Consider the following 18,839-nt stretch of genomic DNA (forward strand, 5'->3'; position numbering starts at 1 on the left):
TCCTCCCCAGTTTGCACAGGAATGCAGTTACATCACAGCAAAGGTGGGGAGGAGATGATACTGACATACTAGATGATCCTAGATGTTGCAATTGTTATACAATAAACAGAACAAGAACTGTTGTTAAATATAATTACTGAATGTGAATAAAGAGGAAAACACTGTAGTTAACAGGATTATAAATGTTTAATCTGATCTTTTTACTACCTTACTATGAGTTAAAAGCAATTTTTTTTTTTTGGTGCTTCACTTACTCTTTGAGACAAACACCACATAAAATATTTGTAAAAAAATCTGGAAAGAGATGCCTGAGAGGAAACCTGATTTGGAAAAATATAAAATGGGTGACTGCCATCAAACCAAGCACTTCTGAGGCTCATTCTGTGCTGTCATACATCAGAACAGGAGATCACACAAAAGCCAGTACTGCTGTAGCTGCACAGCCCACAGCAAGTATTCAGGGAGGCAGATAAGAAGGGAGGAAAAGGGATTTTACTTATGCTGAAATTTGAACTGTTGCTACAAAGATAATAAAAGAAGAATTTTAACTCCTGTTAGGATTTACATACCTGAGTGACACCATGTTTCCGAGCTCTGCTGGTAAACTGCGGATTTTATTAGAGGACAAGTCCAGATATACCAGATTGTGAAGCTTGGCAATGTCTGAAGGAATACGGGATAAGGAATTGTCACTGAGATGCAAAGCTGTCAAATGGGTCAGTGTCCACAAAGATGAACTTAAGCTTCTCACTTTCCCTGTGGAAGAAAGGTACAAGAGAAAACAGAACATGTCAAATCCATAGATTTGGCAATAATAGCACATTTCTCAAGTGTGTATGGGGCAGGGGAATTTGACGGGGAGTTTTGCTTGTGGGTATTATTATTATTATTATTATCATCATCATCATCGTCATTGTATTTTTATTATTACATTTTTATTATTTTATTAAATGTAAATTCCATAATCACTAATTCTATAGATGAAACATTTGTCATTGTGTGAGAAAATGCAAGATATTGCCAAGGATGCTTGAGGTTGTTTTTCCCCATCCATATTTAAGGCTTAAACATCTGTCTTTATCTAGTTCCATACAAGACAAAACATATTAACTAGCTGACCATGAATTTATCATTAACAGAAGTGTAAGAAACAGATTTTTTTCAATTATAGTTTATGTCTGAGATGAAAGACGGTGCTTTGGTTCATCCCTTATTTCTGCACATCTTTCAAACCAAAAAATCTTTACTCTATGGCATTAATCCAGCCAAGAACAGATAGAAACACTATATTTAGGGTGACTAAGATGCTTAGTTGAGAACATGGATTTCCATCTGGCATTCAACGAAAAGCTGTATCAACTATTGCCAGATATTTTAAAAAAGGTATGATTTTTTTGTATAAACTGAAGTGTGGAAACATGGATTTGTGTGACAGAATCAAGATTTTTACACTGCTGCCTGCAAAGAATGTGAGATATCATCAGAAGGTCTCAAAATATTTCTTGTCTCCAAGAGTTTTTTCCTCCAAGGGGAAATCCTTTTTCATTTACATAAATCATTTCACTGTACCAAAAGCATTAGGAGTACCATCACCAGTTTTTCCAAGGCAAAAAGTTAGCCAGAACAACTTTAAAATGCCCACTGTGACTCATCAAGGTTAACAACAATCTGGTTAATATTATACCAACACACACACTTTTTAATTCCCTTCCTTAAATTATTTTCTCCAAAATAAGAATTCATATTTAGTGCCCAGGGAAGGTTACTCTGAGACATGCGCATCTGGGACTCAGTCCCTGGCAACAAAATGTTTAATAGTGGTATAATTCCCAGTGAGCTGTAACAAAACAAAGCATAAAAAAGCCTGTCATGAAAAAACATGATTTAAATGACATCAGTTAAAACATTTGTGGCTTGCTGTATTATGTGACCAACTATTTTGCAAGGAAAGGACAGTGTGAACACGAATGAAACAAAAAACACTGCATACTTTATTTTGCAAGGCAAATGCATACAGTTCTTAAGGGATTGATGCTCCTCTAATGCTCGTTAAGAAATCTTTTGAAAGGTTTTAAACACAAATGGATAGCTCTTTGCATTTTAAAAGTGAATTAGCACCTCTCCCCCACCCCCAATGCAAACAGGTGACTGTGATCATAGAAAGCCTTGCAGCTGAAAGGATTTCCAAACAACATCCCTGATCCAGGCTCTCCACTGCAGCACCTCCCTCGGTGGAATCAGTCTATAGTGAGATTACCAGGCATGAAAGGAAAGAGCCATCACTTAATGCACTGCTATGCAGAGCAGCAGATGTCCAAGAGGATTCCAAGCCTAATGCTGATGTATAATGCTGATTCCTGAAGCAGCATTTAACTGGGTTTCTGCATCTGTAACCTTCAGTAAAGAATGCTATTCACATGGGGAGGCACGTGGTACTGGAAGCAAGGCACAGATTCAGTGAACTGGATGGAAAGATTCTTCACAATTTGAAGAACTGTTTGTTTACTCCTTCTTCTATAAATTCCTCTTCTTCTCAAATTTCTCTACAGCCATTTTTAAATCCCACATGGCAATTTTTGCAGCTTCTTAAAGAACCTCTGTGTCTACACAAAATTACAGCCTAAGTTTAAAATGTCACTAAATTTTTTAATTCTTAAAATGTTCCCTTGAATTTCCTGTTAAAGACTTTTTGTAGCAAACTCAGGATTTACTCTACAAATCAAGAGAGGCTGACCAGTTGAAATACATGCTTTTTAATTCTGACCTTTTCAGAAAAGATTCAAGAGTCCAACAATAATATCTCAAAGCTTGCACAGATTGTGGAGGCTTTGGTGTTTGTTTTTACTCTTAAGAGCAAAGCAAAATTTACAACTGCTTTTAAACAGAAAACTTTTGCTTCATGGACTAATACCTTGTTGTTACATTGCCTGCAGTAAGAACATACCACTACAGATCAACCCCAACTTCACCTTGTTCTCTTTGAGAAGTTAAATCTTCAATTCATGCTCTCACTCACTTCATCATCTCAAAGCACAAAGAGTTCACGTCCATATCCCCACCTTGAAAACTTTCCTACACATGGAGATTTCCCACTTGCCCCACCTTTACCCCTCCCACAGCTCCCTGTGTTGTCCCAGCCCAAGCTCTTCCCCCCACACACCCTCAGCTATCCCTGTGCTCTGCTGGCTCATTTCAAGGTAGGTAACTCCACCCCAGATTTTCCAAGCCCACACTACCTGCAGTGAGTTCTTAACTCAGGACCATGCCTCAGTTCCTTACCACTTATTTCCAACTCTGCCCAGTGTGATTTCTTTCCATTGGCTGCTTCCTCTGAGGACATAATTGTGTACATCCTCCGTGGATCAGGTGGATCGTACTTTTCCTTGGGCATTCCTGTGGAAACCAAAAGGCAAGGGATTAACTGAGATATTACATACTGACAATTCTTCAGAAGGTAATTCCCTTTTCAGTTATATTTCATACTAGGCTTTTGTACCAAAGACTTCTCCAAGCTACAGATAATGGCCAATTTACAGATGTCGCTGAAGAGAAAACACTGCTATAAAATAGAAAAACAGATTCCTAATACTCCTAGAATAGCAGTCAACAGCTTAGCCCCCTCCAAAAATTCACCAGAATCTGCAAAGCAGTTTAGAAATTGTGTCCCACCACCTTCCATGGCTATGTTGTGTGTCCCTCAAAACCAACACATTCCACTGCAGGCTCTTGTTTCTTCAACAATGAACCTTCAAAAAGGGATGACCATGACCATGGGATCTCACACCCCTAGAGAACACATTTGCTAATAACTCTGATTATCCACCAGTTCCAGGTTTACTGCAATTCTCAGCTTTTCACACAAATCAGCATCAAGAAAAGAATTAAGGTTTCAAAAAGATCCTCAATTCTCTAAAAGTGAGAGGTTTTAATCCAACCTTCACCCTACTCTCTGCAACCTGAAAATATTGCACCCAAGGTAAATATTTCTATCACTTTCTTCCACCAGGTATTTAATACCAAAATTTAACTTAATTCTTCTCATTCTTTTTCACATCATTCCCAGTAACTTTATAAGAATAATTTTTCGAGGTTCTTTTTACCATACTCAATCATGCACCATGACAGAGAAGCAAACATTCCTCTCCAGCAAACAACAAGCTATAAATCTATTTATATGAAACAGAGAAATTAAACAATGCTGGCTCAAATAACACTTAAAAACATGTTACAAGCAATATTATGCAATTATTCATCAAAATATATTAAAGTAATATTATAATACTACCCAAATGCACTCAATAAGCAAGCAGCTATATTGGTCCAATTTCTAAGGACATCTTCCTACCAAGTCTTTTAAGGCTTTCTCATTTTTTCATTTCCTGTGACAAACTGAAAAATGTTGTCATTATATAAAAAAATCAAAGAATAACTCCTAGTAAATAATACTATCAACCAGACTTATCATCTGTTTACTGATTTTACTCAAAAATGTTTACTCTGCATGTTAAACAAAACAAAAGAAATCCACCAAAACTTTCTGATAATTATGCATCTTAATTAAAATAAAGCTTTTAGGTATCACACGCTTACTTTAATATAACAGCTCTTTTACTAAGTCACACTCCTCCTTCCCTTTCCCACTCCCACTACTGGCCAAAACCAGATTTCTGCACTGAAAAGAAATTCCCCTTTAAGAAGTGAATTGTGGGTAAAAGGATCAGATTATAAATAGCAGCTGGGTGAGGCTCCTTCCAGAGTGAAGGTATTTGAGTACCCAGGGTGTGGGAATTGCCAAGTGTAACACTTTTTTTCATCAAACTTCACTAATTAAATGAGAGGAGAGTGGATTACAATCTCCAGAAAGGTAAAAGCCTAACTTCTTCCTGCAGTAAATATGCAAAAATATATATCAGAGTAATGTACAGAGCATCTCTTCTGAAATTTCTACACATAATTATATATAATTCACAAAGACCAAGTAGGAATGCTCCAGCTTGTCAGGAAACATTTACCTTAGTCAGACATTTACTGCTTTCTCTTCCTGCTGCTCCCTGAATTAATAAATATGTTCCAATTTTTCGAGAAGCAGGTATAGCAAAGACAGAAATCTCATTCAGTACGGAAACACGAACGCTCCCCAGAGCACACTCAATCACATGCACTAATTAACAGCTTTGCTGGTACCAGCACGGGATCACTGCTCACTGCTAGGAGAGGATGACACACTTTTCCAGTGGGTTTTGTTAATGCACACTAAAACAATTAGAGATTTAAGAATTTGGGAGTTTAACACTGGATCTTGATGATCCTGCACTCCCAGTCACTCCATCTCAATGAAGTCACCCTCCCTCTCTATAATGAAGCTCCTGCTCTTGATGATTTTCCCTCCTCACTGCTGCATTTCTCAGAGGATGAGGCCCTGCTGTTTAGGGTTACCAGGTGCCAAAAAAGCAGCAAATGCCTGAGAGCCTCCTGGCTGAAGCAGCTACTGCTGGCCAAGAGCATCACTGGCACCAGGCACATCCAGGACACTGTCACACCAGGCATCAGCACATCTTCATCTATCACCCAGAACTCAAAACGTCTCAGGAACTGACAGGAAGGCTAATTTTGGATAGCATCTCACAGTACAGCAGAAAATACAAGCACAACACCTTCAATTGCATTTCAAAACTTCACAGCATGGAGTAGTTCAAGAAAATCAGTCTCTTACTGTCTCCTTTCTCCACCTCCCCAAATCCAAATTTAGCACCTGCTAAGCTGCTACAGTAAAACATAGAAGCTAAGGTAAACATCAGATTAAGTGATAGAGTTTTGTCAGACTAAAGTAATTTTTAGTAAGACCCATAAAATAGTGTTGAACATCCTTAGAAACATTGATAACTGCAGCTCTTAACAATCATCATGGTAATTTTCAAAAGAGCTTATACCACCTGTAATTTTCACTTACACCAATACAGATGGTGAAACGCCATTAATGTTAAGTTCTTACTGCATACAGTAAATCAGTTTGTAAAGGAGAAAATCTTTATAACAAAGATATGACATGGATTCCTGGAAAATGCTCCAGACTACATAAATTTAATGAAAAGGACATTTAAGTATGTTTGAATGCAAATGAAATTGTTTACTATCTTGTACCAGGTTATTATAATTGTCATTTTAGTAGCTGTAAAAACAGAAGAGCTTGAGAGCTGTACTGAGTATGACTCCCACCATGGGTCACTCAGTCCCCACACAGAATGAACACTCCTTACCCCACAGAAACTGAGCCAAGCAAGGCCCATGAGCTCAGCAGGGCCCAGGAGTGACACAGGAATTCCAGCTCAAGCCTCCAGTGCAGACACTGCCCTAAGCCCTTGTTTCAGGAGTGACACAGGAATTCCAGCTCAAGCCTCCAGTGCAGACACTGCCCTAAGCCCTTGTTTCAGGAGTGACACAGGAATTCCAGCTCAAGCCTCCAGTGCAGACACTGCCCTGAGCCCTTGTTTGTACACAGGGTGTACATTGGGACAGGGTGAGGGACAACAGGAACCAACAGCCCCTTCAGGGAAGGGTGACAGGGACCAGGAAGAGAAGGAAAAACCTGAACTTTGTTATGTCAAGGGCTGACAAAGCTGGCTGCTGCAGCAGGTGGGTGATGGAGCTCTGGCTCAGGCTTCCCTCAGAAGAGAGCACTGCAGACAAAGCCCAATGTTCCCAGGTGCTGCCTGTCCCTCCAGGTGACAGCCATGGCTGCAGGCAGGCCATGCACAGCCAGCCTGGGCACTGGGGCTGTGCTGGACAAGGACAGTGTCACCACCAGACCCTGGGGTGCCCTCCCAGCCACAGCACCAGGGCCATGGAGGGCACCACGTCAGCAGGAGCTGATGGTCTAGAAAGGATTTCCAGGAGGCCAAGCTGGTTTAGATACTCTGCTCCACACAGAAGAGCAAAGGGAGTTCAGCTCTTTGCCTGACAAGACATTTGGAATGATAAGTGTCCTTGCCTATGGACATGTGCAAAGTGGAAGCTAGACTATGCTCCAGGTGACTGGGGAAACTACCAATAAATGTCTTCAAAATGGAGAAATGAGCCTGCTCTGAGTGACAGGGTAGGAAAGGTGACAGCTTTTTTTGCTGTTCTACCCTTCTGCCATTTTTATGAAATTGGAAGATGACGAGGAGAAGATTTAAACAAAATAAGTAGGTGAGCAGACACTTTGAGATTAAGGTTTTGGGGTTTTTTTAAGCACCCCAATACTGCAGCAATTCTTCATTTCCTGAAATGCTTTCTACAATACCATGATAAATTACCTTGATTTCAAAACTAAACTATTGAACAACTCCTGTAGGCCAAGTACAATCTTTTATACCATTACTGTGGATGTAGAAGTCAAATTTGCCCCTAAAACATCATCTTTAAATTAGGGAAACTTGAATTCTAAAATTGTGTAGAAAATTACGAACAAGTATCAGCAACACAGTGTTCAGATGTAATTTCAACTGATCCAATCAACTATTCCAAAATAACTATTTATATAGTTACTATGAACTATCTATAAAACCCATTTACAAATCTGGGAGTACCTTTAGAAATATTTCAATTCAATCGTAATGTTGAAGCATTACAACTGCTTCTGAAAGCTCCTAACACATATCAGTGACTTCTTTTGAATTCCCCTCCTTCCCCTTGCTTTTACTTGTCACTGACACACTAATGCAGATCTGGAGATAGCCAGGAGGGGAAAGTAAACAAAGTAGCAGCACACCTGATCAAGTGCAGAATTACTCAAACTTTTTGCTACTTTAATTAAAAACAGTACATAAATGATGCAAATCTAGACCTAATAAAGTAAGAAGTAACAAGACAATTGGACAGTATTTTCCATTTGTTGATGCAGTGCAGTATTAGTTGCCCAATAAATTACTTCTCAACTGCTGAAAAGTAGCAGGATAGAAAGCAATCTATTAAGTTGCTCAAAGATTTCATAAGAAAACAATAGCACATATGAGAGACTTTTTTTTCCTTTTCTCTCTCCAAACCCTCAACTGGAAGCTCACCCCAGACCATTCTTTTGTAGCCTTGTGCCTTTAACCCTGAAGCTCTTTTCCATGCAATCTCAAGTTTCACTTAAAACGGGTTTCAATGACCTTCCCCACAAATATAAATGTTTCTTAAATTGACTGGTCTGTTTTGAATTCAAAGTTAATTTAGGATCTTCCACACCCTCTACCACTTGCACTGTGGTTTTACAATGCATGAAGCAGAACTAAGCTGGTCCTGTTGCAGTTCCTCCTCCCCAGGACCCTGTATTTCCACTTCACTCTTGCATCAGCATTGACTTTTGTCTGATAACAAAGGAGCTGGTGAAGAGAATTAAACTGGCTAAGGGGGGGAAGAGGAAAAAATACATATTTAAGGGAGACTGCACTCCTGTGTTATTATTCCTGTATAGCAGGAATGCATGTGTGGATCTGCAGCTGTTGAAATCAGGACAGCACCATAATGGCACTTTCTGGCCACACTGACACAAAATCTCTTCTTCCATAGCAGGAAGCAAACCCTTGCTTCCAGCTACCTTCACCCAGTTAAACAGTAACACTGAACAAAGTCTGAAATCCTAACTGAAGGCAAAGTACATTGCATTTTAGATAACTTAAGGCTGTAGCAGGTTTAGCAATGTATAGGCTGATCAGATGTGTTAATCTGTATTGAAAGGGTTAATTTCTACTGTTGAGTTTTGTTAGAATCAACAGGAATTTCTGCTTTCAACTCCAAACAGTGACCTTCTTCAAAGGGAATACAAGTACCTCTAAAAGATAACTACTGTACTTTGCAAAAAAATCTTTAAGATAATTTCATAGTGCTGTATTTCAGTTTTACTACAGAACTGCAGATTTGCCCTTTCCTACTCAAAGACCCACCACCCCTTGTTTAAAAAGTGCTTTTCCAACATGAATCAAGCTTGCTGCTTTCCCTGTCCTCTTACTAGTGGTGCTTTACTCAGCAAGTCATGAATTTCTATGGGAACTTAATTACATTTCAGCTTGAAGTACAGGCAAATAAGCAACAACACTGTCCCTGGCCAGGATGACAAGGTGCAACATCTGGCACGTCCTCACAGAAAAGCCACAGCAGCTTGAACAGGGTTTATGATAAAGGTCAGTCCCTGCAGAATTTACACACTTGACTTGATGAGTTGAGTCAATGACTGAATTTATCCTGAGCCTGTTCCATGCCTGGGCAGCGAACTCGAGAGTGATGTCAATACTGAAAACTGATGGAAAAATATTCATGGGCAAGATACCGTGATGAGGAAAGGAATCAAATACCCAATGCAACCCAGCTAAACCTCAAGTGGCCTGTGAAGTACATTTAATGTAATTCAGTTAAATCCTTATTTAAAATTATTTGACATCACCCCACGCATCTAAGACATAACAAGAGAGCTGGATGGTTTTTTTGTATCCTGATACTGTTCCTACAGAGTCTTCTAAATTTCATGTTATCTTATTTCTATAAATGTCTTATTCAAAACATACTAAATTGAAATTTTGTTTTTTTAAAAATAAATCTTAATATATGCCTCTGGTTTTGAATTTCCCAACTACTAGCAGGTACACGCCATAATATGGAAGAATACTCACATTCTGCTAAGAAACATGACTTGCTACATAATGTGTACTATGTTGCAATATAGTATACAATATATATTTATGTTACACATAGTTACTACATGTACTTTATACAGAATGTATTTTCTACAATGTATTGTAACATGCAATATATCTGCAAAATATATTTTGCTACAATATATAAGCAGATAAACCAAAGTTCAGGAAAACAGGTGTGAGCCATCACTCAAGAGAAAAAAAAAATCCAAAATAATTATATCTACCTCTGAATTGAGAAATCCATACTATAGTACATCAGAACTAAAGTCATAAATATTCTGAGGCTGAATAAACAGAAATTTAAGGACTGGCACATCTAGTGAAATAAAACCTTACATTTAACTTTGTAGACAAGAACCAGATCCCTCTATTGAAATATATACAAAGAAAACACCAGTGTTGCAAGAAACCACATATTTATTTTTTCCCTACTAGTATGCTACTTCAAGGCAAATACCAACTCTGTTGTGTAAACACTTATTATTTGTGGACTAGTACAAACACTCTTGGCATTTTATTTGAAAAAAGCTGTTCAAGTAATATTTTTTTTTTACAATAAGCATTTGGTATTGAAAAAAATGAGGCTAGGAAAAATCTGATTGGGAAATCAGCTAAAGGTCAACACCTGAATTTTTCAGAACACATGCTCTAAGTTAAAAATTTCCTTTTGCCTAGTGTGGGGAGGGGATGGCATGTACCAGCTGTGGGCACAGGCAGAACTGCAGCAGCACCAGGACAACTCCTGAAACACTCCCCCCTCCCAAGAGACTCAACTGTAACATTGGGAAGGTGTCAACATCCCTTGACTCCAATTTATAGCTCAATGTTGGAATAATCTATATTGAAATTATAAAAAAAAAGCTGTTGAGTCAACATGAAGTCAATTGATTCATTCCAAGTACTTTTTCACTCCCTAAGATCACATTTTAGTGGCTGTTAGCATATTAAGATTTAATGGCCTCATCAGGGATGTAATGCTTCTCCATCCTATTTTGAGGACTTCTAAAACTGTAATTTTACACGACTGCCAATACAAACCCACGAGTTACCCTTCCTCTTTTTCAGACTTGAGATAATGCTGTGGGCTGTGAACATGCATGTGAACATGTGTAATAATAAATACAAGATACTGATTAACTCAATATCTATGAATTCATGTAAGTGTAGCTGGAATATTATTAATCAGATGAGTTATTTGAATTTGCATATATAAGTTCTACTAGAGAAAACTCAGAAGCTGACAAATGCTCTAATATTCTTTTTTTAATCTATAAAGCTGTTAAAGTTCAGCAAACCCCTTAATCTAGCCAAAGCTGACTAAAATGAAACATAACCCTCCTGAAACCCAAGCAAAGCATCCTGGTTCAGATAAACTGGGCCATAAATGTCAAAGGATTTACTTGCTGTCTTCAAATCAGGAAGACTCCATTAGACTAGAGAGCACTGACTAGAACAGGCTTTAAATTTTGGTAAGTTCAAAACTCAGTCATTTCATATTTTTAAGAAGAGCATATTAAATTTTGACCTGCAGGTATTTCAAATTTAATTAAGGTTTCTTTGTCCTTCATAACAACTTGTTTATGGAGATGCAAACTGGCTGGCTCCAGCTGGCAGTGGCAGGCATAGGAGGATGTCATTTTCCCAACTTGTACTTTTTCTACCCAAGCCCTGCCTATTACAATTTCCCACAGATAAGCAATGTGCAGCCCCATGTTTTAACGGTGTACATGTAATCCTCTAAAGCTTGCACGGTGTGAAAAACTTGTTTACCATCATTTCACTAATGCAAAGAGGCAATTGCCACTTCCATGTTCAGCTGCTACAAAAACTAGTTTAGGTTCAGAAGAGAAATCTAAAATGGTCAGAGTAAAAAAGGCACAACTGAGGACAGAGGTCCTTGACTCCTCCATCTTCTAGACAGACCTCCAAGACAGATCTGTTGTATCAGAGCCATGATAAAAACCCCTCAAATTCCCACCCCTTCCCCTGCACAACATATAATCACTAGAAACACGATGTCCAAATGTTCTCAGTGTTGCAAACATGGTCCAGATGATTAGAATAGCTCTTAATGATCAGAAATTGTATCTAATTATGACTCTAGTAAAAGGCTGCTGTACACAAAACAAACACTAACACAAAACCAAATTGCAAAGCAAAGCCTGACCTTAACTGGTACCCCTGGAACCACATTGGCTGGTTAATGAGTACCACACAGCATTCAGCTTTTTGCACATTCTGTTAGTGTACTCTGAAAAGCCAATATATTAAAGAGATGTCAGCTTCACTAATTACTTTAAGAATTTAAATAAATTGCATACAGAACTGTGTACTGTACAAGTCAGATGGAACCTAAAAGACCAGCTTTAAAAAGGAAGAGCTGTGTTGTAAAACATTTAGCTTCAGGTTTTATAAAGGCAGAAAGACCAGGGCTTAAAAGCTTCACCTACAAATGTCTCCAGAAAGCTGAGAATAGCCTTACACTCCAAAACAATAATTTAATAAAACTCCCACTCCACTGCTTGTATCCAATCATATTTGACAATTTAGTTATGATTCTTCACAACACATGGAACACTGATTCTTGTTTAGGGGACCTAGTGCAAAATTTCTCATCTTGGTCCAACTCAGTAAGCTACTCTAAATACTGGCACATGCACCAACATGTTCCTTACCACATTTTCCTTTATGTGTCTGCAGAGTGCTTACCACATTTCTGTTGTTCCATGGGGGAAAACCAGAAGTCACCACACAAAACACTATTTCTTAGTCTTACAACAGAACTAAGGAGTAAGAGAGAACTCAGCTACTTTAAATGAAGTTTGGACATGAGCTCATTTTCAGCATTCCTGCTGTAGAACTGAACTAGAGCTTGACAAGAGATGTCAGTGTCTATATCCAAAAATCTCTGCCTTCCTAGAATACAATTTCAAGATACCTAAATGCTTGTTAGTATTAGTGTTGCTAAACTAACTGAAGGTCAGGATGTTACAGAAGTCATTGCACAGTTGATGCTCTACCCATCTAGCCACATCCTGACAGCAAGCAAATAATTCACAGATTGGTTTTACTTCAAATTTAACCAACAAGCCTAGAAATGTTTTTCCACAACCACGTTCTTGTGCAAAAAGCCAACTCAAGTCTTCTTTCCTGTCCCCATGTTCCACTGCACCACCTCTCTCAGTTGTGTTGATGCAGTTGTTTGTGAGACAATACTGAAAACCAACAATGATGCTCAGCTAAGAAAGTGGGGCTGCGAGGTTGTGGGGGTTGGGTTTTTAAAATAATGAAGTATCACTGCTCAGCCACATCCCTGGCTGGTTTTGAGCATTACTCTGGCAATGCTTGTACTGACATGGATGATGAGCAACCAAAGTAGCAGCTTTCCAAATTTTGCCCCTAGAGAGAAGTCCTGACCTACTAAATCAGAAGAAACCATGAGGTGATCTAGTCCCCTGTACAGAAAGCACCTCTGCCATGACTGGCCACTGCAAATCTCCAGAGGTGCATCTTTCATGCTTCTCATCAAAACAGGATTCCTTACTAGTTGTACTTATTCCTCACCCTTACTAGCTGTTCCTAAAAGCTCCCATTCCTGAAAGTACTCTGCAGATGAACTGTGATTCATGCTGCACTGAAATTCCTCTTAATCCACAGGACCTTTGCTTTGTCAAACAAAGCTCCTCTGCTGGGTGAGCAACTGTTAAAACTTCTTTAAAACAATATTTAAAAGCATTAATGATCAGAGTGTGGCATAAAATCCCCCAGTACTTTTTACATTCAGCCATTATGAAGCCATTTCCTTGCTCTGACAGGTGATACACATCAGATGGCGCACGGCCAGCCCTGGTGGTGTTTTAGTTTAGTTTCAAACCCTCTGTCTTTGGAGGTGCTGGCCAAACGTGGCCTTTGCTGCAAAAATCACTTGGAAGATCTTCTCTGGAGCAAGTTTCTTCCTGATCCCTGACTTTGCAAACTGATTTATGCAGAGAGATACTTTTGTGGAGAGGCATTTAAGTCAGATCAATGTGCAGGATCCACATCTCACCCATCAATGCACTTCAAAATAGCTCAAGCAATAAAGCTGCATATTATTTGTAACATGCAGGATATGACATTATTGTATATTCCTGGACTCCTACCCATGGCAAGATGCTGCACCTTCATGACAGGATCCATCACTCAAATTGCTTCAGCATGTTCTGGAAAACCCCAGTCTTCCAACTGAAACTGCTGCCTTGCTAAAGAAAGGGGGAAGCTCAAAGGATGCTTTGGAGATACTGGTATTATAAAATGGAACAAAAACTTTAGGAAGGTCTTCAGGTAGGGAGCCCCTTCACTTGCAGAATAAAGGCTGCATACCAGGAACATGAACTAAGGTGCACAAGAGATCCATCCAAATATCCAGGCTGTGATCACAATGTCAAGCTGGCAGCCTCCACAGAACAACTAACAGCATTCCCAGTCTACAAAAATCTAAAGTCAAATCAATCTCTTCCTGCAGATCTCCACTGTAGCATAAACTGGAATCCTAACAGCAAGTATTTTAGTTTTAAAATAAACAACTGTATATATTTACTGCTCTTAGTCCCTCCTTGATTTATACACTAGAAAAAAGGCCTCCAAGGCATTAACGAAAGGATTCATGTTGCAGTCTTACAAAAGGAAAAACTGAGTTGTTGCCAATCTTTTTTTTTTTAAACAAGCACCATCTTGGAAGTGCAATTAGCAGCTAAAAGTACATGTTAAGCATTTAAACAGCTTTTTCTTTGGGACTTGCCTAAGCATTTGTAAACTCTCAAAGATGTCAGCTGCAGAAATTGCTCCATGTAGAAACTGAGAGTGCAGGTCCCCAAGTTTATGCCAAGGTTCCCTTGTTGAGTGGACTTGTACAGCCCAATTTCAATGTAAGAACATAAATTATGTCACTTAACACAATGCTAATAATCTTGCAGGCTATTGTACAATAATCACACTTCCAAGTGTGAAGCACCAACACTTTAGAAGGAACAAAACAGATGAAACCCTGCAGTGACTCAGCTTGAGCAATTTATGCATAAAGCTTTCAAAATTACACCATGGAGAAGGCTAAATTTAGGCTGGAATCAGTAATGGCAGTGTTTTGACATGGGAAGTAGTGTAAAACCTCAATATATGGATTGAAAATCCCAGATACTTTGTATGCAACTGGGCATGGCTCAACCTCTGTCTCATGCAACTAGAACTAAAATCGGGTGGTTGGGTCTGTGGAGAATATTCTTGTGGTGTTTTAAGGCCACTGGCAGCTTTGTAAAGCCCATTGTACACAACTGTAATCTTGCAATACTACATACACTTCCTGAAAATAGAAATAAGTGTCAATTCTTGTACATCCCTTCAATTCCGAAGACTGAAGGCATTCTCATTCCTAAAGAATTCTGTGTAGCAACTTTGCCTAATGTGGCCCTGTTTGAGACTGGGATGTAATGCTCAGACTGCACATACAAAACTGTACAGCCAAAAGCACGTGACAAAAACAGATAATAATTTAAAATTCACCAGTCTGTTAGCAAACAGAACCAGGGCCTCTGCAACAGGGCCTGCACAAGTGGATGAAGAATTCTGGTTCACCACATGGACTCCTGGCACAGTGGTGAGCCAAACAGCATGGCACAGTGTGCTACGAGCACTAATATTTAAGTTTTTTGGCAACAGATTAACAGAACCAATTTTTTATACAGCCACACTTTCAAATATAGACTCTTTTGTTCATATGCTGGGAAAGAATTTTTAGTTTGCTCGGTCTTGGAACCATTTTGAAGACAGTTTCCACCACAAACATTGCACTTGGTTAAAATAATGTCTTACTAACATCTAGTACAGCCCTATCTTGAAAAGGTACCATGCTCATTCAATTTGTGACCCTTCAGAACATGTTTTCAAGTCTTCATGTACAAAATGTCAAATGTATTTACCTGCCCCTGCAGTATTACAGTTTCATCTATCTTTATATTTCAATTCTTCCTCTAAAACTCAAGCACAGTAAACAGCCTGAACATGAGACTGTATTCAGAGTTCAACTTCAGATTGCAAACAGAAAAGATGCTTGGTAGGATCCTTTTTAAACACGGGCTGATCCAAACGATTCAGGTGAAAAGTGAACAAAGAGTTAATCCAAATGCGAAGGGCTCCATTTCAGTAATAGCATGAATAAACCCCCACAGAAGGCTTCATTGCTAGCAGCAAACTCCACAGAGTCCAGATGAACCAGCAGGAAGAACAGAGGGCGGATAATCCTGTAAAATTACCCCAGTGGAAATGTTGATAAATTCCCAATTACGAGACCTGCTCTAGAATGAAAAGAAATGCGAGATACAATATAATTACCAGTCAACACTTGCACATCTTTGTATTTAAGCCAGACAAATACCACAGGTATTTCTTAATCCCTTGGATTTTGAATTAGTTACCCACTGTGCTGAAATCTAGATTATGAAAATAAGCCCCAGAAATCAAATGAAAAAAACAGGCAATCTGCAACTCTAGTTACAAAGCAAATACCCATCCATGAATTCCTATTTACAGTGATGCAATTTTCTATGCGTTTGTGGAAATACAGATGGCTGTATTAAAAAACAAACAAACAAAAAAACAAAACAAAAAAAAACACAGAACAAAAAAAGCCAACAAAACGTTTAGCTTACTGAATTTGTTTTGAATATAGTTCTTGCATTACACAAAGCAAAGCAGTAAAGAATCAGGTTAGAGAAGATCTCTAAGATCATCAAGTCCAACCTAGGACTACAACCTATATGAATTTTTAATGTTTGTGGAAAAAATGCTGATAAAATACGTGTTCACCATAGATACCAAGACACAGACAGGTGCATTAGATATCTCCTTTTCTAAAGCCGTGTCTGATCCCAGGCTTATCGCTCTCCATAAAATTCTGGAGGAGGAAAGGCTGTCCTGTGAGCCCCAGCACGGACTGGGGGGTGCGGGAGCTGCCCACCGCCCGCTCTCCCGCACGATGCGGTTCGGCGGGCAGCCCAGGCGCTCATTCCCCGTGCCGCAGCCGAGGCAGGGACCCCGCTCGGACCCCGCCCGGTTACGGACCGACGCCGGGGCCACCGCGATGGCGATTCCAGCCCCACCGCCCTCCGCCCCAATTCCCTCTGTTTATCCCTGCATGCGCCTGTCCCGCGGCCGCGCGCGCCCGCCCCCCGCGCCTCCCCATTGGCCACCGTCGCTGTCACTCACAGCCCCTGCGGCTCCGCATTGGCCGCCGCTGCTGCCACTCAGGGCTCCCGCCCGCCCCGCCGCTCCCTCCGCCGGAACGAGCGAGCGGCGCTCCGGCCCCGGCGCCAGCGCGGCCGCGGCTCCCGCTGCCGGCGGGGCGGGGAGGGACGGACGGACGGACGGAGGGCGGGCGGCTGCCGCGGCTCCTTCCGGAGCAGGCGAAGCGCTCCGCTGACAGGCAGCGCTGCCGCCCCTCGGTGCGCGCCCAGCCAGGCGGATCGGCCTTCTGGGAGGCAGCGGCGCGGGGCGCCGTGCGTGGAGGGTGGACGGGCAGTTCCCCCGATTGATGTCATTTCCCTCGGCCTTTTGTTAAAAATTATTTTAAACTCAATTGCACGGCGAGGGGAAAAAAAAAAAAAAAAGCCAACAAAAACAACAAAACCTACCAGCACCAGTAATAATAACAACAACAACAAAACCAAAAAAACAACTTCAGGCTTCCAGATGCCATTTTACTAATTTCTCTTAATTGCCTCTCGATGCAAACACAGCCGGGCTCCTGCGCGGCGCCGCCCGGCCCGGCTCCCTCCCAGCCTCCTTCCCTGCCTCCCGCTCGCCGGTGGGCGCTCGCGGGGCTCGGCCCGGCCGTGCGGAGCCCCCTCCCCGCCGCCCCCGCTTCCAAAGCCGCCGTTCCCCGCCGCCTCCCCGGCCGCGGAGCCTCCTCCGGGCGTCCTCGCAGCAGCGACTGCCCAGGCCCAGCACACCCCCCCGGAACCCCCCCACGTCCAGAGGGGCCTCGGGCCCCCCTGACACCCCCAAACGTCGCGGCGCGGGGGCTTCTCCCCGCCGAGCCCGGGGGTCCCCCCTGGCCGTGCTAGCGCCGGTCCCCCCTCAGCGCGCTCCTCCCGCAGCGCTGCCCCCCCACCCCCCCGGGCAGAGCCCCCCGCTCCGGGCCGGGCGCCGGGGCCGCCCCTACCTGTGGCTGCAGCATCCCCGTCCCCCCGCCGCCCTCGCTCCGCCGCCTGCCTGGCTCTTTGTTTCCTGCCGCGGGCCGGACGGGAGAGCGGCTCCCCCCCGCCTCCTCCTCACACTCATTGAAAGCAAACAAGCATCATGGCGGCGCTGGCGGCGGCGGCGGCTGCGGGCGGGCCGGCCCCCCTCCTCCGCCTCCTCCTCCTCCTCCTCCTTCCTCTCCTCCTCCTCCTCCTCCTCCTCCTGCTCTCCGCTCCGCTCCGCTCCGCTCCGCTCTCCGCCCCACCTGCCCAGGCCGCCCGCACTGCGCGCACGCTCCGCGGCCGCGGAGGGAGGCCGGGGAGGGGCGGCAGGGCCGGGGGGAGATGCGGAGGCAGGAGTTGGGAGCGGATTTGGGGGTACGGCTCAGGAAAAGTGGGTGAAAGTAACGGGGGGGCTGCGGAGGGAGGCTGGAGCATGCAAGTGGGGCATGGCAGGTAAGGGGCTCCCAGCAGGAGCCCAAGGAAGGCGAATGGGAATAGTCACTTGTTTGGAAAAGAACTTTTAAATTCTCCTGAAAAAGGCCAAGTGGGGAACTCAGCCTTGAAGTGGATGAGCTCAGAGACGATGTGGGTGATAGGCCAAACGCTTTTTAGGAAAGACAACATGTCTTCTATGTTTGTGTTTTTAATGGGAAACCAGTGCCTTGGATCTTTCCCTGCGACACACTCCGGAACAATGTTTACTGTGAAATGTCCCCCAAAATTGCCCGCAGCACCTTCTTGAAACTCTCATTGTGGCTCACGTAATTTTCTCCATGAACTGATTATTGCATGCAAACCAAGATATTTAGAAAAATAAAGTACGTTCTCATTAAGTGTTATTATTACTGTCCCTGCACAACAGGAATTTATGATGAGAGATGCCAAGTAAAATGATGGTGGGGAAGTGCCATCCGTGGTGTAATACTAGCAAAACACCTAAATAATGACTTCCAAATTAAGGATTTTGTCA

General features: G+C 42.0%; 1 protein-coding gene across 3 annotated transcripts in view; it reads right to left on the bottom strand.

The window, feature by feature from the left end:
* CNOT6 (CCR4-NOT transcription complex subunit 6) overlaps nt 1–18,004 on the bottom strand; it is a 31,002-nt gene extending 12,998 nt beyond the window's left edge. Inside the window, exons 1-3 of one of the 3 annotated variants that reach the window (XM_054287861.1) lie at nt 17,851–18,004; nt 3,280–3,393; nt 570–756 (exon numbers count right to left, since the gene is read on the bottom strand). In XM_054287861.1, coding sequence (XP_054143836.1) covers nt 570–756; nt 3,280–3,391 — 299 coding nt within the window. In that variant the 5' untranslated portion in view covers nt 3,392–3,393; nt 17,851–18,004. Of the gene's footprint in view, nt 1–569; nt 757–3,279; nt 3,394–15,610; nt 15,932–17,850 lie in introns of those variants that run through there. The other 2 variants (XM_054287859.1, XM_054287860.1) reach the window with 2 other exon arrangements.
* Between the last annotated feature and the right edge of the window lie 835 nt (nt 18,005–18,839).

This window comes from Melozone crissalis, unplaced genomic scaffold (genome assembly GCF_028551555.1).
Source record: "Melozone crissalis strain CALT ecotype California unplaced genomic scaffold, PUWL_Pcris_2 ptg000061l_1, whole genome shotgun sequence".
Lineage (NCBI taxonomy): Eukaryota > Metazoa > Chordata > Aves > Passeriformes > Passerellidae > Melozone > Melozone crissalis.